This window comes from Balaenoptera borealis (assembly GCF_965194805.1).
Source record: "Balaenoptera borealis genome assembly, chromosome: 8".
NCBI lineage: Eukaryota > Metazoa > Chordata > Mammalia > Artiodactyla > Balaenopteridae > Balaenoptera > Balaenoptera borealis.
The window spans coordinates 116,238,282-116,260,791 of record NC_138865.1 but is presented as its reverse complement, the minus strand read 5'-3'; the positions used below and the strand labels follow the sequence as shown (position 1 = coordinate 116,260,791).

Here is a 22,510-nt window from a genome sequence, read left to right as displayed (position 1 = left end):
GAAAGCCAGGTATTAGTAAGGATACTAAATAAATTATATGATGTGTCATTGAGTGATATGTGCTATGGAAAGAAAAGAGAAAGTGAAGGCAGGGAAGCCGCATCAGGAGCGCTGGGGGTGGGGACAGGATGCAGAACTGATTTAAGGTGATCAGGGTGGGCTGCATCAGGAAGCTGAGATTTGAGTAAAGACTTGAAGATGAGTTGTCAACCCAGTGGATGGCTGGCGGAAGAGAATTCCAGGCAGAAGGATCAGAGAAAGGACAGTGTCTGGCAAGTTTGAGGACCAGCAAGGAGGGCAGTGTGACTGGGCTGAATGAATGAGGGGAGGAAGGAGAAGAGGACTTCAGAGAGAACCAGATGGGGACCAGATGGGATAGGGCCATGAGCCATGGTCCAAACTTTGGCTTTTGCTCTGAGTGAGATGGGAGCCACTGCAGAGTTTGGAGCAGAGGAGGGATGTGATTTGACTGATGTTTTGTTGAAGCTAAAAAGGAAATGCCTAGACTCCTAGGCCTGGGTGAGTCAGAGATTGGGGCCTCTTTGTTTCCTTGAGAATACAACCTCGTCTATTTGGGGAGAGGGAATGGCTGCACACTGCTTCAGGCCAACACCAGGCCAGGGTCCCGTCTTGGAGCCTAGAGGGATTTCTCCATCAGTGTCAGAATATAAACTCCCAGGGAAGGTCTCTGATTGGCTCTGCTTGGACCAATCGCAGTGCCCAGATGCCAGGAACATTGTGATTGGCTGGTCTGTGTCACATGGCTGCCCCACACTGAGAAGATGGAGTCGTCTGGCTGCCCCACCAGGGTTACAGGCAATCGGGGTGCAAGGAAAGGAAAGGAAGGTTGTCATTTCCCACAGGAAGGTAGAAAGGAGAGGTGAGGTGGCAGACAAAAACAACAGTCCTTCCTTGAATTGCTCATCCCAAGGGGAGCCCAGGGTTCCCACCTGGTGGACCTCTGACCCAGGAGGGGCTGCAGAGCCATCAGAAAGCACTCACTCATCTCCATTTGCCTCTCCCATAGACCACATACCACATTTCGCAAACATTGCTTCTCTGAGGAGGCTTGATGCCGTGGTGATGACTACCACACAAATCTGACCTAAAAGGTCACTTCAGTGACAGTGATTTTTATCACTGCGTTTCCTCATCCCTGGCTGGAGAAAGCCCCAGCAGTATTCACTGAGGTCAGGAACCAGTGGCCGAGGTGGAGCAACTTCCTCCTCTCTCTAAGCCTCCTCTGAAGTCACAGACAATTAAACAGCGTGCAGATCCTCAGGAAATGCCGAAGAGGGCGAGCTGGGAGAAGGCTCAGACAGGGCAGCTGCCCTCTGCTCAGGGTTGTAGAATTGGGACGGGAGAGCTTTTGTGGGTTTTTTTTTAATACAGTATAGTAACACATTTTGATTATACAGCTCGGTGAATTTTTATGTATCTATCCACCTGTGTAACTATCACCCGGGTCAAGACATAAAACATTTCCAACGTCCAGGAGGCCTCCTCCAGGGGTGGTCTCAGGGCCTTCTCTTGCCCTCTTTTTTTTTTTTTTTTATTTGGCCACACCTCTTGGCTTGAGGGATCTTAGTTCCCTAACCAGGGATTGAACCAGAGCCTTAAGCAGTGAAAGCTCGGAGTCCTAACCACTGGACCACCAGGGGATTCCCTCTCTTGCCGTCATTTTTGTGCAGGCACCAGTGTATTTTCTGGGGGCCTTGGGGCCAGGCCCACGGTGAGCACTCCCATCCCCGACCCTGTCCCCCCACCCCCTGCAAGGCGGGGCAGGGATGGGGGCACCGATCCCATTTTACATGCAAAGAACGTAACCCAGGAGCTCAGAGAAAAGTAACACCACTATCATCATCTCCACCAAAAACAACAAGGGCAGCTCCACTGAGTGAGGAAGGCTTTAGGGAAATTCTTGGCAGAAGATCAGAGAAGGGTTTGTTATCCTTACCGGGCCCTGGCTTAGCTGGTTCATTTCAGCAGACGATGAAGAAAAGATTCCTACCACGAAGTCACACACACGGGTCAGAAGGTCCTCCCTACAAAGTCCCTCTTATTTTCCGCTGAGGGTAACAGTAGGTAATCATCTGCTCTTTGCCCATACTGGTTTTCCCAGCCTCTGCTGGTGAGGTTTCTATTTTGCTGTTTTAGAAGACCAAACAGAGCAGAGCACGCCCCCTGGTCTAAGGAGGGATGAACACAAGCGTCCCCTCTCGGTTGTCTCTGGTCCACGATTCTGGGGCTGGTGCAGAGATCCCAGCCCCGTCACTGGGCTTTTTGACAAGGAAGACAGCCCCCTGCAGTGGTTTCCCTGAGTTGGGGGCAAGGGAGGCGGGAGTTGTCTGTTCTCAGACAAAAACATCGGCACGGAGCGAGCCAGCACAGTCCCTCCCAATCTAGTGTCAGAGATAAAACACGTTTCAGGATATCCAATGCCTTCTATGTTTGTCCGTGATCGTGACCTACCATTTATCTCATGGGGCTGGGACAACCCAGGCCGGCAGCCCCATGCTCCGGAGACATGGGTGTCGGTTTACAAGCTCATCTTTTGTCCAGATAAAGGAAGGCTTGGCACGTATAAATGGACAAGAAGCCATCCCTCACCTCACGTCCCCCACCCCCAACCCACTGCACCCAGCCTCAGCGGCGGAGGGTTTCCAAGAGTCTCCCTCCTGGCAACCCTGCTAGGTAGGCATCATTATTCCCGCTTTGAGGCTCAGAGCTTCTGCAGATGGAGGGCCGACTATGTGCCAGGTGCCTAATAATTAGACATGACTCCTCCTAGTTCCCACAGCTGCTGTGGGGAGCGACTGACTGTTGGCTGCATTTTACAGTTGAAGAAGTGGGTTCAGAGAGGGAAGCTGCTTGCCCAAAGCCACACAGCTGCCACTGAGGGCTGGCTCTGGGGTTTGATGCCAGCTGAGTCTGGCTCCAGAGTTCACAGCAAGTGTCTTTGCCCTCTGGCCAGGTCTTTCCTTGGTCTCTGCTGCTTTGGGGCACAGGCCAGGCTGTAAGCAGATAAGGTAGGGGGTGCCCGGAGGAAAAGAACCAGGTATAGTTTTTTGACGTAAGAGAAGCCGTTTTTGGCCTAAGCCATTTTGTGATCTAAGCGTGGCCACAATGCTAGTCCTTGAACAGATCTCAGTAATAAGGAGTTTAAGGGAACAAAAAAACAAACTGTTATCAGGCAGGAGGAATAACAAAGATAATTTATCAGTTGTTAAAACTCCTCATTCTGTTTCAGCGGTGCTTCAATAGCCTGAAGCACTTTCCAGAGAGGTTTTGCAGAATTTAAACACCCCCCTCGGGCACCCGACCACCAGATCAACTGAAACCTAGGGGACGGTGATGATAACATTTTCTGACCCTCGTGACTTCAATCACCTAAAGCTTGGACGCGGTTGACCTCTGCCCCAATTCTATGCTGAATTCTCCTCTGCTCAAGCCCCTCTATGAATATGCATATATCCTCAGCTTAAAACTTCCCCAATTTTGCTGTTAACAGACACTGCTTTGGGAAAGATCCCCGGTGTTCGCCTTACTTGCTGCAAGGAATAAATTCTTCCTTCTCCCCATCTTTGGCTTCGTGTGTCTTTTGGCTCAAAACCCACCGAGAAGCGAACCCAGTTTTCAGGTAACAAGACTGACACTGCTGTCCCTCTGGGCAGGTCCAAGTTTGGAGTGGGCACTGGAGACTGATTTTTCCCTCTTCCCCACTTCCCCAGGGTGCCCCTGCAAGCAGGAGCAAGCCGTGTTGGCAAAACTAAAGGGATAAGATCCCTGCCTCTACCGAGGTCCCACCCCAAACCTGGGGAAGGGCGCCAAGGGGAGGGGAGGACACAACTGGGTGAGGATTTTGAAGCAAGGGATTCAAAGGGATCACAAGCCGTTGATGCTTTCTATCGAAGAGCTGGCTCTTTGGGGAAGTTCCTGTAATGAACAATGAAACCATTTGCCTGGGAGTCTCCTGGAAAAGTAAACTGATACTAAAAAAGGCAGTAGATCACTGTGCTGGTTTCCTACAGTTACTGTAACAAATTAACACAAACTTAGTGGCATAAAACAACACACATCTGCTATCTCACAGTTCTGGAGGCCAGAAGTCCGAAATCAATTTCGGTGGGCTGAAGTCGAGGTATCCACAAGGCTGGTTCCGGGGGAGAACTTGTCTCCTTGTCTTGTCCAGCTCCTAGAGGCCACCTGCGTTTTCTGGTGCACCTTCCTTTCACCTTCAAGGCTAGCAGTGTAGCATCTTCTCTCCTCTCTGACCTCTGCTGTCTTCACATCTTTTCTCCCCCTAATTCTACCGCCTCTCTCTTAGGAGGACCCTTCTGATTCAACTGCATTCACAGAGAATCCAGGATAATCTCTCCATTTTAAGACCTTTACTTAGTCCTTGCAAAGGCCCTTTGCCATGTTCTGTAACATATTCACAGGCTCTGGAGATCGGGATGTAGACATCTTTTTGTGGGGGGGAGGAGCAGTATTCAGCAAAGTCACATCAGTGCAGGTCTGGCTGTGGCTCAAGTGTCCAGGCTGAATGTGGGGACAGATAGCTTGGTTCTCACACCCTGACCCTCAGGGCCGTGGCCACAGATCAGTGACTCTGCCACCTGTGGAGGTCCTGCCAGGCTCCTGGCTTTGTTGCACGTCCTGAAGACAGGCACTGCCATACACCACCCGCCCTCCCTTGACAGATTGAGGAAACTGATTAGAAAGTGTTTAAGGATTTGTCAGGGAAGGGTGGGGCGGGGCCAGGGGCCCGATTGGGACCCCCCCCCCCCGGCTCTGCTTCTCCCAGCATCTGGGGGCAGAAGTTGCGGCTGCTGGGAGGTGGGCGGGTGCCGAACGCAGACAAGCCTCCCGCGCGCTCTCCCCGCCCCTCCCTGCACTCGGAGAAGGAGCCACGCGCCCGAGCTCGCAGCCGCTCGCCGTCTTTCCCGGAGCTGCCGCCGCTGCTGCCACCGCGGAGATGCCTCCCCCCGGCCTGGAGCTGATGAGCGGCCGGGTGCTCCCGGCCTTCCTGCTCTGCAGCACGCTGCTGGTCATCAAGATGTACGTGGTGGCCATCATCACGGGCCAAGTGAGGCTTCGGAAGAAGGTACGTGCCGCCCTCGGGGACCCCAGCCCCGCGTGCGCTCCCTTCTCCCGCCGCCGGGAAGGTTGGGGACGGGACCCTTGGCCCAGATGTTTTCGGGGCCAGAGTTTGAGCGAGCGGGCTCGGGACCAGGTGCCTCTCCCAAGCCCTTTGGGATGGCTTCTCTGCGGCCCTTGGTTTCAGCGGGGCCCGCACCTCCTTTTCCTGTTTTAAGAGCATTTACCATTTGCTGTGCCACCAGGTGAGTTCTCGGCACAGCAAGACTCCACGAGTCCCACTGAGCTCTGCCGGCGGCTCAGAGAGAAGCAGGTCCCAGAGGGTGGAGTGAGGCAGCATTCAGCCTCCGTCCGACCTGGCGGCTTCCCGCACCGGAGATCTGATGTTTGGGTGGGGTGGCAACCGGCAGAACAGGAGCCCAGAGAAACCTTTAAGTGGAAATTCCCAACTCGCCCGGCAAGGTCGCTCCCAAACCCACCGCAGCCTCCCGCCAGAGGCCAGGTCTCAGCCAGACTGCACTGAAATTCTCGGGGAGGAATTTCCCCCAGCGATCCGCCAATCCGAGTCCTGGAGCCAAAACAGCAATAAAGACGCCAAGATCTGGGCCGGTGGGGGCGGACGGGGGGTGGAGCAGGGGGGCGGGTGGACCGGTTCCAGGGCGGCCGCTAGCCCGCGGGGCAGCCAGAGCCAGGAAAACTGCAGCAGCAGTCCTGTTAGACATAGAGAAGCCCAGGGGTACCGCTGATTGTCCCCCCAGGTATTTCAGAGAGGAGTTGTTTCCAACCGTGCCCCTTTGTCCAGTTCCAAGGCAAGGCAAGGCAAGGCCGGCTCCCACATCGTGCCATGCCGGGGGGTGGACACTGGGGAGAGGAAAGTTGCTCGGCAGCAGGACTCAGCAGGTACGGGCAGGACTGAAGGCAGGGCAGCTCCCCAGGTGAAAGAATTCCCAAAGCAGAGGCACACGGATCATGCTGACTTCTCCCTGCCCTGGCCCATCCTGGGATGCAAGATACAGGCACCAAGCGGGGACAGCCCCGTTCACCCACTGAGTCCTTCCATGGAGAATTTAATCCCCACCACCGCCCAGGGCGGGGGGTGGGAGTCGGGGTGGGGCGTATTCAGCTTGTCATCCAGTTGAGGAACCTGAACTCAGAGAGGAGACATCTCTTGTGAAGGCCACACAGCAGGGTTTGAACCCAGGTGCCCAGCTCCGGAGCCCACACCCTGCCATGGCGGGGATGGTGTTCTCACCAGGGCCGTGCAGGGCCCAGAGCGTTTCTTTGAATGTGAATTAGGGAAGGAAGAGGCAAACCTGTTGGGGTGCCTGTCTGCCGGGTCAGGAGGGAGTGGCAGAAGGAAACCTCCCCTTGGGCTGTCTCAGATTCTCCCTACACTACAAATTTCCCTCTCATTCAGTCAGTCAGGGAGGAGCTGGAGGAGCCACACCGTGGGAAGGTGATGGATGCCGGGCTCTGGGTCCTCCACCCATTAGCCTCGGGACCGTGGGCGAATCTGAGAGCTTGACATCCTCGTTTGTAAACTGAGGATGGTCACAGCAGTGCCAGGAGACTACAGCGCCTGGCACGGAGCAAATGCCCCACCAATGTTAGTCTTCATTACTTGTTAACAATTGGAATTAACATGACAGGCCATAGATCTCTTGGTGGGAGTGCATTCCCGAGGCCTGACCCTGGCCCCAGCTAGAGGCAGCGCTTATGCTTCTGACGCTGGGGCTTTATCCCGTCTGCACTGCCGCTGGCTCCTGGCCAGGCCAACTTGTATTCGTGCTGTCTTCAGGGGTGAGCAAGTCCATGGACTGTGGCCACCCAAGACAGCTGCCCACTGAATGCCGAGCCCCTGTGAAAGGTGTCACAGGCCCACGGGCTCTGCAGGGCCATCAGAATTGGTGATTCCATGACTTAAGGGCCAGCAAAGAAGAATTCTGGGCGTTGGGGAATCCTGATCGTGACAGGTGTTGCATTCACCTCTGGGCTGAAGCAGGGGCAGACCCACCAGGCAGGACAAAAAAAACTCCAGCGCTTGGGGACAGATATCTCAAGGGCTCATGAATCAGAAGCAGCAGGATCTGCAATTTAGAAAACGTGCCTCAGAGATTCAGGTTTGCTGTGGGGTTGGTGGGGCTGGCTGGCTGGATGCCCGCAGGGAACAGTGGAGCAAGAGCCACGGGTGTGACCCTCAATGACCTGAGTGTGACCTCAAGTCCCTGTTCTGCACTGACAATTCACCGAGCGAGCGCCCTCCTGGCGCTGTGCTGGGGCGTCTCCACTTCTCTCCCTTGCTCTTCGTGTGGTAGATGCACCTCCTTTGATCTGGAATTCACAGATGAGGAAGCTGAGACCCAGGGAAGTTCAGAAACCTGCAGCTAGTCAGTGTGGAGCTGAGTTTCTCACCGGGACCTGTCAAGACCCTCTCATTGCTCTTAGTTCAAAGTCTAAATTCTTAGGGTCCTGCCTCCAGGACCCCTGCTGACCCCTGCAACTTTATCTTGGAACTCTGTCCCTTGCTGTCTATGCTCCAGCCATGCTGGTTTTTCATTCTTTATACATGCTCTTCTTCTGACCCCAGGGCCTTTGCACATGCTGTTCTGTTTGCTATTGCTATAACCCTCCCTTCTTCTGGTTAATGTTGATGCATCCTTCAAACCTCAGCTTTACAGTCACTGCCTCAGAGAAGCCTTCTCTGATCCCCAGCCTTGGTTGGGTCTCCTGTGAACATTCTCAAAGCAAACCCAGTCTTCTGTTTCTTAACACTCACCACCTGGTCTTCCCTGGTTCATTGGCAATTCCCTCATTACACTGTGAGTTTGCAAGAGCAGAGATAGGAGGGCCTTTTTCTTAGTCTTTTCAGGCTGCTGCTGTGTAACAAAATGCCAGAGACTGGGTGGCTTATCAGCAACAAAAATTTATTTCTCACAGTTCTGGAAGCTGGGAAGTCCAAGGTCAAGGAACTGGCAGATGTGGTGTCTGATGAGGGCCTACTTTCTGGTCCATAGATGGCTATCTTCTTGCTGTGTCCTCACATGGCAAAGGGGCAAGGCAGCTCTCTGGGGTCTCTTATAAGAGTGCTAATCTCATTCAAGAGAGCTCCACCCTTATGACCTAACTGCCTCCTTAAAGGCATCACACTGGGGGTTAGGCCTCAACATAGGAAATTTGCAGGGACACAAACATTTAGTCCATAGCAGTCTTGTTCACGCTGAGTCCCCGGCACTTCGCACACAGTAAGAGTTCATGGATGCTGGTGAATGGACACGTATGTGCCTGCATCGCCGCGGACCTAGTCACTGGGCCGTCCATCTCATGAACAGTAATTCTCAGCTGATGTATTCCAGGCTTTTGCCAACCCTGAGGATGCTCAGAGACATGGAGGCCTCCAGTATTGCCGGAGTGACCCGGATGTGGAACGTTGTCTCAGGCAAGTACCACTGGCCCTCAGCCTGATCACGGCCTGTCCTTTCAGGCCGTCTTCTGAACACGGGGGCTTAAAGGATGCCCAGGGGGCCTAGGTCTTCTGCCTTCCAGATCCTCTTAGACTGTTTTCATTTATTCATTAATTTAATTTCTGGTTACTCGTGGAAAAGTAATATGTGCTCGTGGCTCAGGATGACAAAATTAGAAAAGGATATTCAGTGCAATTTCAGTCTCTCTCCCACCTCTGACCTGCAGGTCCTGCCCAGATCTGCTCACCAGGGGCCAGTGCTGTTACCCATGTCTTATGCATCTTCTCCGAGACACTTTTCCTGCATTTACAACACACGCGCTATGCTTTTTCCTTTTTACCCCCAAAGGATCACTCTTTACCCACTGATTTATATTGTCCTTTTTTCACATAACAGGAATTGTTTCATATCAGCCCATAGAGGGGCCTCGTTTATTACATCGGCACTGTAGTACTTACACCATTTCTCTATTAAATAGATGGTCTGTAGCTGATCCAACCACTTACCCTCCGATGGCATTTAGGCTGTTCTAAATCTTTCTGTGTTATGAACAGAGTGCATCAAAACTTCTTTCATTTTCCTTTGTGCGTCAGTGTGAGCAAAACTGCAGGTTGCAATCAAATGGTAAGAAATACTGTCAAATGGTACACAAATCTAGTCCCACAGCTGGTGTGTGAGATATGTCTCCGACCCTGCCAACTCTGTATCCACTTTTGGATGGATCCTTTCCAACATGATGGGTGAAAATGTACATCACATTTCAGTTTTACTTTGCATTTCTTTTTTTTTTTTGGCTGTGCTGTGCAGCTTATGGGATTTTAGTTCCCTGACCAGGGATCGAACTCAGGCCCTCAGCAGTGAGAGCACGGAGTCCAAACCACTGGACTGCCAGGGAATTCCCTACTTTGCATTTCTGAGTGAAGTTGAACATTTTTTCATATGCTTAGCATCCCCCAGTCAATCAAAAGCAATTTTTCTTATTATAAAACTCAGAACTATTCATTGCAAACAATTTGGTTAATATTGAAAATACATAGAGGAAAAAAGGGAAAACCACTCACAATTCTAGTCACTGTTAACATGTTCATCTATCTCCTCTTTGTCGTCTGTCTAAATATTTTTCATAACATTAGGTGTGCATTGTACACCCAACTGGGCGTTCTGATTTTTTTTCAGTTAATTATTTCATGAGCACTTTCCATGTCAGTAAATACTACTCGAAAAGTGATTCTTAAAAAGGGATGCAGAGGGAGTTCCCTGGCGGTGCAGTGGTTGGCGCTTTCACTGACGTGGCCCAGGTTCAATCAATCAATCAATCAATAAAAGGCTGTGTAAAATTCCATCAGAGACTAAATGTTAATTTCACGTAGCCAGTCTCAGTGGTGGGTATTTTGGCAGTTTCCTCTCTGCTGTTTTACACCAATGGGCTGGAGAACCAGGAGGAGGCACTCCCAGGGGATGGGGGTTGTCAGCAGGAGTGGGATGGGTGTGGGAAGGATGGGTAGCTGGACAGGAGTGAGACAGACACAAGCCCTCACCTAGTTCTTGACACATTCCCATGAATCACAGGCAGAAATGGGTGGGACCAAGTAGTATAAATAATAGAGATTCTTTTCTTTTTCTTGGCCATTGAAAATAACATGTACTTGTGGTTTTTAAAAATTACAGAAATGTGTAATGTAGAAAGTGAAATTCATTGCTATTTCATCCTTTCTAATGTAACTACAGTATATAGTCCTTCATACGAGGTCCATCCATCCATCCATCTATCCGTTCATTCAACATTTAACGAGCACTGACTATGTGCTAGCTACTGTGCTAAGCACTCGTTGTACTTTGGTGAACAAAAGCCTCACCCATGCATGAATCCATACTGGTGACCCTCATGCCATCTGGTTGGCATGACTCTCCTGGGCGGTGGAGAAGGATGTGATGAGTAGCAGGGGCAGCCGGTTGCCAAGCCAGCTCAGAGCAGCCACCCCGAGGAGTGTTTGGCTTCTCCCAAGGGGTGACAGGTCTGTGTAGCAAAACTTGTGTTACTTGTGGCACAGGAGTGGTTACATAGGGTCATGAACGCTTTATTTTTATTGGCTGCAGCCATGCCAGGGAGAGACCGCACACCCGTGTGGTGCCGCGATGTCTCCACCCACCCAATACAATTTTCATTTCTGAACAAAAGGACGCATCGTCTACAGTGCTGATACTCAAATAGCTGAAATTCAATTCAGCACTTTTTTTTTTTTTTGACTGTACCACGTAACTTGTGGGATCTTAGTTCCCCAACCAGGGATCAAACCTGGGCCCCCCCAGCAGTGAAAACACCCCAGTCTTAACCACTGGACCATCAGGGAATTCCCCAATTCAACACTTATCTTTTATTTTTTTAATTAATTAATTAATTTATTTATTTATTATCATTATTTTTTTTGGCTGTATTGGGTCCTCGTTGCTGCGTGCGGGCTTTCTCTAGTTGCAATGAGCGGGGACTACTCTTCGTTGCGGTGTGCGGGCTTCTCATTGCGGTGGCTTCTCTTGTTGCAGAGCACGGGCTCTAGGCGCACGGGCTCAGTAGTTATGGCGCGCGGGCTCAGTAGTTATCGTGCACGGGCTTAGTTGCTCCACAGCATGTGGGATCTTCCCAGACCAGGGCTCGAACCCATGTCCCCCGCATTGGCGGGTGGATTCTTAACCACTGTGCCACCAGGGAAGTCCCTGAATTTTATTTTATTTATTTTTTATACAGCAGGTTCTTATTAGTTATCCATTTTATACATATTAGTGTATATATGTCAATCTCAATCTCCCAATTCATCCCACCACCACCACCGACTCCTGCCGCTTTCCCCCCTTGGTGTCCATACATTTGTTCTCTACATCTGTGTCTCTATTTCTGCCCTGCCGACCGGTTCATCTGTACCATTTTTCTAGGTTCCACATATATGCGTTAATATACGATGTTTGTTTTTCTCTTTCTGACTTACTTCACTCTGTATGACAGTCTCTAGATCCATCCACGTCTCTACAAATGACCCAATTTCGTTCCTTTTTATGGCTGAGTAAGATTCCATTGTATATATGTACCACATCTTCTTTATCCATTTGTCTGTCGATGGGCATTTAGGTTGCTTCCATGACCTGGCTATCGTAAATAGTGCCCAATTCAGCACTTTTTGAGCACCTCTTAGCTAATAATGTCTTATATTCATCTGGTGAGTGTTATTGGTGACCTTCCACGTACTGTTATTTACTGAGGCTTACTATACCAGACCTGGGGGTTCCTGGGGCCCCAGGGCTCCTCCTGACTTTACATAACATCATGGAACCTCGAGGGTGCAGAGAATCACATCCTGCCATCCGCTACCGGAGAACTGGCTGGAACCTGACAGGAGATGCCCTGGAAGCAAAAGTGAGTTAAATATTAGACTAGAGGTTTTAGTGCAACCAGGGCCGCCTTCTGCACAAACAGGAAAGCACTTTGGTCTCGGTTCTTGGAGCACAGATCTGCCTTGCAGATTAGCACAGGCTGGAGCCCAAATGTGAGCCCAGCTCTGGGAGAGGTCAGGAACCAGGTTTCAAGGAAAATGATGAAACCCAGGCACGTCCTTTTAGTCATACCTATTGAAGTCTCCCGGCAATGTATGTTTGGGCCACATTCTGAGTTTATGTGAATGCAACTTCAGTGGGGCCGGCGGGGGCTGTGTCTCTGAGTGGTCCTAAGGAAGGAAGACAAACACTTGACCCAAACTTTGGGATATTTCTGATTATTTGGAGTGTGGTGTGGAGACTTAATCTGAGTGAACTGGTTTGTCAGGAGATTGGGTCACAGAATCTCAGCCCTAGAAGTCCTTTAAGACCCCATCCAAACACATTATTTTGTGGATGGTGAACAGAGGTCCAGAGACAGAGACTTGCCCGAGGCCAGGGGTCGAACAAGCAACCTTGGGGAGGTGCGAGGCTGCTAGCCTCACACCATAAAATGTTTATTAATTTGGCCTGGGCGTCTGAGGGCGCTGGGAGTCTGGCAAAACCAAGAGCTGAAGTTAGCCCTAACAATCATGTCCAGGACAGGGCTGGTGGTGATGGTGACGACGACAAAGAAGATGGCAGCTAAATTGGGGCAAAGCTACTCAGTGCCAGGCAGTGTTCTAAGCACTTTATAGGAACCAACCCGCTCTGCCTCCCAGTAGGCTTCCAAGGGCGGCACTAGCATCTATAGAGGAAGAAGCAGGTTTGCCAAGGCCACATCGCTCGCGACGGCTAAGCTGCCATTGAGCCCAGGCCATCTGATATGGGCTCTGCTCTCCTTTCAAGAACACAGTTTAACTCTATTTTATAACCTGCCTTTAAAACTAAGCAGGCTTCACCTCATATCAAACCTGAATTCAAGGAAATCACCTGTGCAGATGGAGAGCCTGGTGAGGGAAGAGGAGAGAGCTAGCCAGCAGCTGTCCCTGCCCAGGAGGCCTGGGGGGAACCGTAGGGCTCTCTCCGCACTCCTGTCACCTGATGCAGTAAAATGCAGCCGGTGTTGCAGTGTCTGTTGACGGGAGAGGCAGGCCTAATGCTGCAGGAAGCCATGCAAGTCCAGTCTAGCGGGAATTTGCTCTGAGTAGCTTTTACCTTAAAAAAACTGGTTCTCAGTGGAATGACACATTTTGCCCAAGCATCTCTCTGGTACGTGACTCCCTCCATGTCTCTCGATTCAGATCCTGGGGTAGGGATGGGGGGGAGGAGAGGAATGAGTTTTCTTGGCATCATGCCTGTCCTCGGCACCACTTGTGGCTTCGTGGGGGCCCCATTGCGGTTTTCAATGTACTGGGGGTGGGGACTGGGCACCCCAGGGGCTGAGGGGCTTTCTCAGCTCCCAGCCACCTCTCCTCCCTCAAAGGTGACCTCTGAATCCTGTAGTCCCAGTGGCTGGAGCCTGGAGGTGGGGCTGCCCCTCCCATCTTTACTCCTCCTCTCTGCCTGGTGTCCCCCGACTTCTTTCCCTCACCTGTGCTTTGGGGTTTGGCCAACGATCCTCTTAACAGCTTTCTAAAAAGTGACTCACTCTTAGAATGTAAATACATACTTTAAGGAGAAGTATCTCATTGAATGGGTTTCACGTGCTAGTTATGCTTTTCCTGAAACTTTCTGAGAAATATACAACATGACAAAAATACTCCCAGCTGGCACCATCTCATATGAGTCAACCTGTGGGAGGAAGACCACATTCTAGGACACACTGACTTAACGTAAAATAGGTTTTCCAAGGTGTCTGTCTCATAGCATGTTAGGGGATGTTGGTGTACACAGATGTATCTCCATAGCATGGGGTGGTTTTAGAGCAACAGTTGCTGCCTCTTCCCCAGTAAGGTAAGGGACTTGCTCGATTGAGGAATTGAAATGGCCCCAGTCCTCAGGTTCCCCCTCTTCATCCCTGTAGCCAAGATCCGGCCAGGGCTTGCTTCTCTCACATGGGCATCCAGCAGTATTTCCCCCAGCTGGTGAGACCTGCCCTGCTGTAGACTTGCTTTCCCTGGGGCTGGGTCCCAAGGTCAAGCTTTGGGAATAAAGGAGAAGAAAGACTCATGTTGGCTCCAGGATATGGGGACAGAGACACCAACTGCTGTGTCCTGAGTTTGACCTAAGATCCAGGCCCTGCTGGGTTTACGGGAGCTTTTGTACACTCAGATTGAATTCCAGACCCCTTACCCTGCTTCATGAGGCCCCTCTCCCCCTCTTATCCTGTCTCACTCCCTCTTATGTGCCACACTCCAGCCACATGGGTCACTTTTCTGAGCCTCGAACACGCAATGCTCATTCCCACCTCAGGGCCTTTGCACATGCCCATCCTTCTCCCTGGAGAGTTCTTCCCCTGCACAGATGGCCCCTCATCATTCAGGCTTCAGTACAACGTCTCCTTCCCTGACTACACCCACCCTAGTCATGCCACAGAGACCCCTGCAGCCCTGGGTTGCTGAGTGCTCCTCCTCTCTGCCCTGCCCCATTCCCAGCATCCGCATACCCTGGCCCTCGCCTGAGGTCCTCGCAAGTGGCAGGGAAGGGGGAGACTCTGTGGCAGGTCCCCACACAGGGGCTGCTGCTGGGCTGGGCTTGGCCCGTTGGTGCAGCGTTGGTGAAATGCACTCCAGCTGGAAGGCTTGGAGAAGGGGCTTCAGTTCTAGAAGCGTCCCCGTGCCTCACACATGTGGCCTGTCCTTGGGGGAGGTCGTGGCCCAGGCACTGCGTTCCTGTTTATTTGCGCCTCCAACATGCCATCTCTGGCTTTGGTCATTTGCTCAGTCTCTAATTTATGGGGCTTGACCTCCCCACCCTCCACAGAGGAAGCTGCCCATTAGCAGGAGTCATGGAAAATGTGAACCAACTCTTAGCAGAAGTGGATGAGTTTTCTTTGTTGGTCATTTTTTTATGGCAGGGTTATACACAGCCGCCCCTCCCCACCACCACCACATATACTCACACACCTGATTATTTTAAACAAAGAAGAAGCAGGATAGCGCGGATGAAACAGAGCTTCACTGCTGTCCGGCGATTGGCTGGCTCCAGTGAGTGCAAGTTCTTATTACCCCTGAGAGGAGGAAGGGTTTGCTTAGATTCAGGGGCAGAATAAGACAGAGCCAGGCGTGGATTTCAGATGCATGTTCTTAGCCCATCCCGCTGGGGAGGGCCCAGGAACCTGCATTTGGAAGGAGGACGGCCTCAGAAAAGCCCTGCCTTAGTGGTAAAGAGCACGGGTTGGGGAGTTTCCTGGTGGTCTAGTGGTTAGGATTTGGCGCTTTCACTACTGTGGCCGGGGTTCAATTCCTGGTCAGGGAACTGAGATCCCGCAAGCCGTGCGGCATGGCCAAAATTTAAAAAAATAAATAAAAGAGCAGGGGCTGGAGGCAGACCTAGGCTCCATCCCAGCTCTCACTCAACCCCACTGAGCCCCACTTTTCCTGCCTGGTGTCCAAGGCCAGAGGGGAAGATAGGGGAGACCATGGTGGGGGCTGCGTCTTGGCGAGCCCTGGGGTTGGTGAGAAAACCAACCAGCAGCCCTTTGTGGCTCCCGGTCTGCTAACAGGGCTTCACTTTCTGAGCTGCTCACAGGCACAAGCTTGGAGTCACCGTCGCCCCTGCCTCTGGGGTATCTCCTTGTCTTGGCCATGATGGACGTGAGTCTGGCAGCCCCGAGATGGTCCCCAGGGGTGTGGGGCCTTTCGGGGCGGAGGGTCTCAGCTTCCAGGACATTCTCAAAGCTGACTCCTGGCTGATTGCACCCCTTTGCCTTCCCAGAGCCCACCGGAATGACATGGAGACCATCTACCCCTTCCTGTTCCTGGGCTTCGTCTACTCCTTCTTGGGGCCTGACCCCTTCATTGCCTGGATGCACTTCCTGGTCGTCTTCCTGGGCCGCATGGTGCACACCGTGGCCTACCTGGGGAAGCTGCGGGCGCCCACCCGCTCTCTGGCCTACACCCTGGCCCAGCTCCCCTGCGCCTCCATGGCCCTGCAGATTGTCTGGGAAGCAGCTCGCCACCTGTGACCAGCCACTGACACCTCCTCGGCCGCCAGACCCCTGGCCACGAGCCACCGGGAGACCAGGTGCCCGTCTGAGATTGTGATAGGCCCCGGGGCCTGGTTTCCTGGCAACCAGCTGGATTCCTGGGTGAAGCCACCGATTGGAACTGTTTAGAGACCGGTTGTCACGACTGATAGAAAATCCTTCCACTTAAAGAACAGAGCATGAAAAATATCCCTCCCTCTTCCTCCCCAAATCTGGGAAGGGCGAGCAGAGACTCAGTTCAGGTTTCTGAACCTAACGACCCTCTGAATCCAGGGCTGTAATAAATAAGGACTTCTCACCTCCACCCCAGAGATTCTGATTTAGCTGGTCTAGAGGGGAGCCTGGGCATCTGCATTTTTAGAAAGTTCCTGTGAGTCTCAGCAATGGCCGGGCCTGGGGCCCACTGCCGGTTCCCTCTAGGGGAGGGCCCAGGACCGGCAGGGTGGGAGTTTCTCTCACGGTGGGGGAAGGGTTGTGCTCCTCTGCGCCCTGTTGACACTTGCCTGTGCCACATTCCTTTGCTGGATCCTTCTCTCTTTGGCACAGGTGCCGATGGGAAGGGCCCACAGTAAGGTCGGCCTTCTCTTCCCGAGGCTTTAGTTGCTCTGAAGGGCTGTCATTCAAGGACAATGGGCTTTGAAGGACCAACTGCTAAAAGGAAATTTTGACTCCATCGGTATTTGCGAGGCTTGAAAACCACAAATGTGCACCCCTGCGGGGAATCATGTGTCCCTCCTGGACTCTTGCTCTAAGAGTGTGTGGCTTTAGTCATTAATGGAGTGTCTGTCCAGCTTGGCCCCTTGGCTGCTGGATCCTGGCATCCACCACCGCCCAGGCTGGCTGGGGATCCGGCTCGCCAGACACTTTTGCGGGTCTGTGTCTGGGGAGAAACTGACAAGACACAGTCTCTGGCAAACACACAAACCCACCCAGACGAGGGCGCTGAATCATGCAGAAAGCAAGCAGGCTGCTGGGAGACACCCTCCCACCTCCTGCCGTGGGCCAGTAAGATGGTCAGTCAACCCCATTTTTACAGATGAGGAAACCGAGGCTCAAGGTGGAATCCCTGCAGCGTGGGATCAGCTCTGAACCCCGCCTGTCTGGCTCCCCAAAACTGCTCTAACCATTGTGCTGTCCTGCCTTTCCCCAAACCCCCTCGTCAGCACTGCCCCTTTCCTCCAGGATCTAGGGAAGCCCCCCTCACACCTGGGCATGGCCTCCTCTCGCAGCCCTGCAGCCCCTGAGCTTCTGCCCCCGCGGACTGATGGGTCTGCCTGGTGGGGGCCTCACTGGGGACCCAGGGCTCCCCAGGCCTCACTAGAAATCCGAGTCGGCCCCCCTGCCCGGCCGTGCTAGGAGGTGGGATGGGTAACATCGCTCCCTGGTGGTGAGATGAGCCTCTGTTCTGGGGCTACAGCTGCACATCTGGAAACAGAAAGCACACGTCCCTGTATTCAGTGCCCGCTGTTTGCTAAGCATCGGCTGAGCTTGGTGTTTACAATTTTTTTTCCACTTGATCCTCCATCCCAGGAAGGAGGTATTTCTGCTTTTTGATGAGGAAAGTAAGGCTCAGAAAGGAGCTGTAACTTGCCCGACATCCCTGAGCTGCGATGTGGTAAAAGAGGAGCAGACCCAGTATGTGTGCTTGTATTTTAATATTTTCCCTTCTGGGGAAAGAGGGACTGAGAGGGCAAAGGACCCAGCTCAGACCTTGGTGAGGAGGGCATCCGATACCCACAGGGACCATGTGACCCTGGGACCGAGGGAGGTGGCAGCTCCTCGGAACTGCAGAGACAGCAGCCCCTTGTGCACTGGCCCATCATTCACTCCCTCCCCCATCCCCCGGGACCCCTCAGATGCTGAGCCGCAACAGGGTGGGGGGACGGCAGGACATCAGACAGTGGCAACTCCAAGTGCTCAGTGCCCTAATGGAGGGGTGGGCAGTGGGAGCACAGGGAGGGCCTCTAACCCCTGCTGGGGAGGGCTTCCTAGGGGAGGTGACAGCTTGCCTGCCATGGGGGTAAGTCAGACCGGTTTTCGGGGGGTGTCCAATCAAGCTGAGGAAGGACGAGCAGAGCTCAGCCCCCTGGGGTCTTGTGCCTGGGAAGTGGAGGGGGGCGTGTGGGAGAGGGTGGGGGAAGGGGGGTGGGCGGAAAGGGGCTCATTCAAGGCCTTGGGGTCTTGTCGGGTGGGTTCAGAGCCAGGGTGAGGACGAGTGGGCAAGGGATTAGTGACCTGAGTCTGTGTCCTAAGAGGATTTCCGAGAAGGCCACGTGGAGGGCAGCATGGTGAGGTTGACAGCTGGGCAGTGGCTCTTGTTCCCCAGCTGACACGGACAGTGCCCAGCTGCCCAGCTGCCCCTCCAGGTTCTGGAGGGGCCGGGGAGAGGCAGGCCCAGCCTGCCGGCAGGGAGGGGAGGCCGGCAGGAGCCGGGCGATGTTTCCAGGGTAGACCTGGAACCCTCCAGGATGGGGAAGGGCTGGGGCGGCTTCCCGGAGCAGCTGCGCCTGTGGCTGAACACCCAGGCCCAAGAAAGCCAGCGCCCCTTTCTTGGGCAGCGGCAAAGTGAGCACAGCAGGTGAGACGATGCCGGTGGGCTGGCCTGGCCTGAAGCCCCACCCCCACCCCGCCCCAGGCCATCCTGGGCACCAGTGAGTTGACCTCAGGCACCAGTGAATTCCTCTGACTTCGCCTGGATCGCACCCCATCCAGATGCGGGCCCCCTCTTGGGCTGCCTCCTCCTGACCCTGGGCTGGGGGTGGTGCGAAGTGTGGGCAGTGCTGGGGGCAGGGCAGTGCAGAGCAGCGGCCTGGGGGCCCCGGAACCACAGCCCTGGGGGCAGGCAAGGACTCTGGGGCCCAGCCCAGGCCTGGGAGACCGGAGCTGCCCCTGACTGGGGCCTGGTGGCTGGGGGCATCTTCTCCTGGGCTCTGAGTGAGCAGGAAAGCCCAGAGCCAGCCTGAGGTGTCATGCACACCCCAGGGTCAGGGCCCTGGTCTGCGAGTTAGGGGCCCTCTCCTCAAAATGTTGCCAATTTGGTCTAAGGCTACAGAACCTTTCACCCCTACCCGAGCGCACACACTTCTTTTTTTTAATAAATTTTATTTATTTATGGCTGCGTTGGGTCTTCGTTGCTGCGCGTGGGCTTTCTCTAGTTGCGGCGAGTGGGAGCTATTCTTTGTTGTCGTGCGCTGGCTTCTCATTGCGGTGCCTTCTCTTATTGCAGAGCACGGGCTCTAGGCACCTGGGCCTCAGTAGTTGTGGCACGTGGGCTCAGTAGTTGTGGTTCGCGGGCTCTAGAGCGCAAGCTCAGTAGTTGTGGTTCGCCGGCTTAGTTGCTCCGCAGCATGTGGGATCTTCCCGGATCAGGGCTCGAACCCCTGTCCACTGCATTGGCAGGCGGATTCTTAACCACTGTGCCACCAGGGAAGTCCTGAGTACACACACACTTCTAAGGAGGAAGCCCAAGACAGGTGATGGCTGGTATGCCCTATCCACCTGGGCTCTCCAGTCTCCTATGAGGGCCCCTCTGGGGAACCACTGGGGCTCCCTCGTTTAATGGATTCCTTGGCTCCAGGCTTCCGAGAGCCTCCCTGGTACGTGACAGACTTGGAGGAACAGGCAAAGATGAGAGGACAAAGGAGCCTGGTTTTCAGTCCTGGAAGCAGGGACAGAACCTGGGGACCCCCTTAATTCCCACAGAATTAAGGGCTCCTGGGGTTTCTGTGTGTGTCCCTGGGAGGCCATTGGCCTCAGGAATGGGCTTCCGGGCTGGCTAGGGCGGAAAGACGGACCCCTTCTTATTCCAGGTGGGCTGGGCCTTGGGCAGTCACAGAAGAGGGGTGTCTGTCCGGGTGGCTGGGAACCCAGGCAGGATTCCCTGGAGCGGCATCCTTTGAGTTGGAAGCGGAAAGGTCGATGAGATTTTAAACTGTCAATTACAGGCACTCACAAGTAGTGGTCACTATCAAAGGTTTAGAAACTACAGAAAAGCTCAAAGAAGAAAATAAAAACTTCCTGTATTCTCACCACGCAGTTGTTGCCCTGGTCACGCTCCGGGTCACTGCAACAGCTCCCAACTGGATACCTGCATCCACCATCCACCCTTGGCCCCCACCGTCCACTCCCCACCCAGGGCCAGAGGCTTCTGTGTACCAGTCCTCCGGTGGCTTCCCCCTACCCAGAGGAGGCTGGCAAGGCCCCGCGCCATCTTCCCGCACCATCTTCCTGCCACCTTCTTCATTGTCCATCTCTCCCTCTAGAATGTGCACTCCAGGGGGACGGAGATTTGGGTCTGTGTTATTCCTTGCCGTGCCTGTGTCCCCAGGTCTTGGAAGAGCATCTGGCTTCTAAGGCGTTTCTATTAAGTGAATGAATGATGTGTAAAATGAATGTGTGTGTGTGTGTGTGTGTGTGTACACATAGTGTAGAGATAGGGATTCCGAACTGTTTCTATCCAGGATGGAATTCCACAACAAAAAATATGGATCGAGGGTTTTTGGCTTGGGGGAGATGTCGTCGGTGTGTCACAGACGTGGGTGGCATCTGTGCTCAGGGGCTCACAGCCCGGCCTTTTTATCATCACTTGAGATTTTCCCTAACAATACATCTGCACTTCCTCCCAGGGCTTTCGATGGTCAATATTATGAATTTTAACAGCTCCCTGGCACTCCATCATCCCGGATACCCTCATCATTTATTTAATCTGCCCTTATTGTTGGATAATTAATTTTCCGGGCTGCATCAGCATAAGCAATGCTTTCATGGGCACCTTTGTACATAAATCTCAGTGCAGATCTATTATTTTCAGGTACGTTACTAGAAGTAAAATTACTGGGCCAAGAGGCATGCCTGTTTTTAAGACTTGTGGTATATACTGTTCTCCAAAAAGATGGTTCCAATTTGGATAGAGTTCTAAAAAGTTTTGTCAAATTTTAGAACCCAAGTAGGGAAATTTACAAGTGTGTATATAAAGAATAGAGACCACCCACAATCCCACGTTCCTGAGAAAACAACTGTTCACGCTATGGTTTATGACTTTCCAGATTTTTAAACTATGCATATTAAATACACATACAAATTATATGCAATATACATAATATGTATATATCTATGCATATTAAATATATAATATTTATATTTTATATATTACCTCCCCTCCCTGGAGATCCTGCCGTGTGGCCACCCATGAGACAGTGGTCGCTTCTCTTGGTATCTGTGCCTGCCAAGAACATGTTGAGTAGCTTCACTTTTTAAAGTTTGAATTATGAAAATAATAGGGTTTTTCTTTTCATTCTCCAAATATAAAATTACAACATTGAATTATTCTTTTTCAAACGACACACATCTCCCCAGACATGCCAATGCATCTTCTGTCTAGAATTTAACTTGCTTTTTAAAAAAAGCTGACACTACATTGTAACCCTCTGGGGAATACATTTTCACTGGCAGAGCGGGGCTGGGTGGGCAGGATGTTGCTGCAGGGGGACAGTAGGAGGAGGGGACTGAGTTGTCAGGATTGTCTGAATTATCTGGAGTAGGGGACAAGGCGGGTTTAAGGAGAGCAGGGCTGGATGCTGGGACCTCAAACACCTGGCCTGGGTGATGGTACTTTGTTGGGAGGGCCTTGGGGAGCCCCAGAAGGCTTTAGGCAGGAGAGGGACATGATCAAGGCTGTGTTTTTTGTTTGTTTTTTTATTTATTTTTATTTTTGGCTGCCTTGGGTCTTCGTTGCTGCACATGGGCTTTCTCTAGTTGTGGCGAGAGGGGACTGCTCTTCATTGCGGTGCGCAGGCTTCTCATTGCAGTGGCTTTTCTTGTTGCACAGCACGGGCTCTAGGCACATGGGCTTCAGTAGCTGTGGCAGAGGCTCAGTAGTTGTGGCACACTGGCTTAGTTGCTCCGCGGCCTGTGGGATCTTCCCAGACCAGGGCTCGAACCTGTGTTCCCTGCATTGACAGGCAGATTCTTAACCACTGCGCCACCATGGAAGTCCCAAAGCTGTGTTTTAGGGCAATTAATCTGTCGGCTTATGCAGAATGGCCTGGAAAGTGATAAGATGGTAGATAATTTGAGCAGAGGCGTCAAGTCTCCTCTGTCGTGGGTCCGGGGGTTCTTTGGGTGTGCTGTGGGCAGAGGGAGGCCAAACTCAAGAGGACTTCCAAGCTCCATCTCCATCTGCATTGGTTTTCTACACTGGGTAACAAGTTGCCACAAACGTAGCAGCTGAAAACAACACCCAGGGAATTCCCTGGTGGTCCAGTGGTTAGGACTCTGTGCTTCCACAGCAGGGGGCATGGGTTCCATCCCTTGTTTTCTGGTCAGGGAACTAAGATCCTGCAAGCTGCACAGTGCAGCCAAAAAAGAAAAAAAGAAAGAGAGAAAACAACACCCATTT

The 22,510-nt window shown here is 52.6% G+C and overlaps 2 protein-coding genes across 4 annotated transcripts in view; one reads left to right on the top strand and one right to left on the bottom strand.

Annotated features, from left to right (window-relative positions):
* Positions 1 to 3,270, bottom strand: part of LOC309632863 (uncharacterized protein) — a 31,843-nt gene extending 28,573 nt beyond the window's left edge. For all 3 annotated transcript variants that reach the window (XR_014247089.1, XR_014247090.1, XM_082400851.1), the window contains exon 1: positions 1,958 to 3,270. Coding sequence is in view for 1 of the 3 variants with exons in the window: in XM_082400851.1 (XP_082256977.1) it covers positions 1,958 to 1,981 (24 nt within the window). In the remaining 2 variants the exon portion in view is untranslated. The remainder of the gene's footprint in view (positions 1 to 1,957) is intronic.
* Positions 3,271 to 4,826: 1,556 nt separating this feature from the next.
* PTGES (prostaglandin E synthase) lies at positions 4,827 to 16,417 on the top strand. The gene is made up of 3 exons (XM_082400848.1): positions 4,827 to 5,107; positions 8,454 to 8,536; positions 15,843 to 16,417. Exons 1-3 carry the CDS (start codon positions 4,979 to 4,981, stop codon positions 16,090 to 16,092), a joined length of 462 nt encoding a protein of 153 aa, XP_082256974.1. The 5' UTR covers positions 4,827 to 4,978; the 3' UTR covers positions 16,093 to 16,417.
* The last annotated feature ends 6,093 nt before the right edge of the window (positions 16,418 to 22,510 follow it).

Excerpts from the sequence above, each read along its gene's own strand:
- PTGES (XM_082400848.1), top strand. The coding sequence starts at position 4,979 with ATGCCTCCCCCCGGCCTGGAGCTGATGAGCGGCCGGGTGCTCCCGGCC. Across the intron at positions 5,108-8,453 it reads AAGTGAGGCTTCGGAAGAAG|GCTTTTGCCAACCCTGAGGA; the intron begins GTACGTGCCGCC and ends GATGTATTCCAG. Across the intron at positions 8,537-15,842 it reads GATGTGGAACGTTGTCTCAG|AGCCCACCGGAATGACATGG; the intron begins GCAAGTACCACT and ends TTGCCTTCCCAG.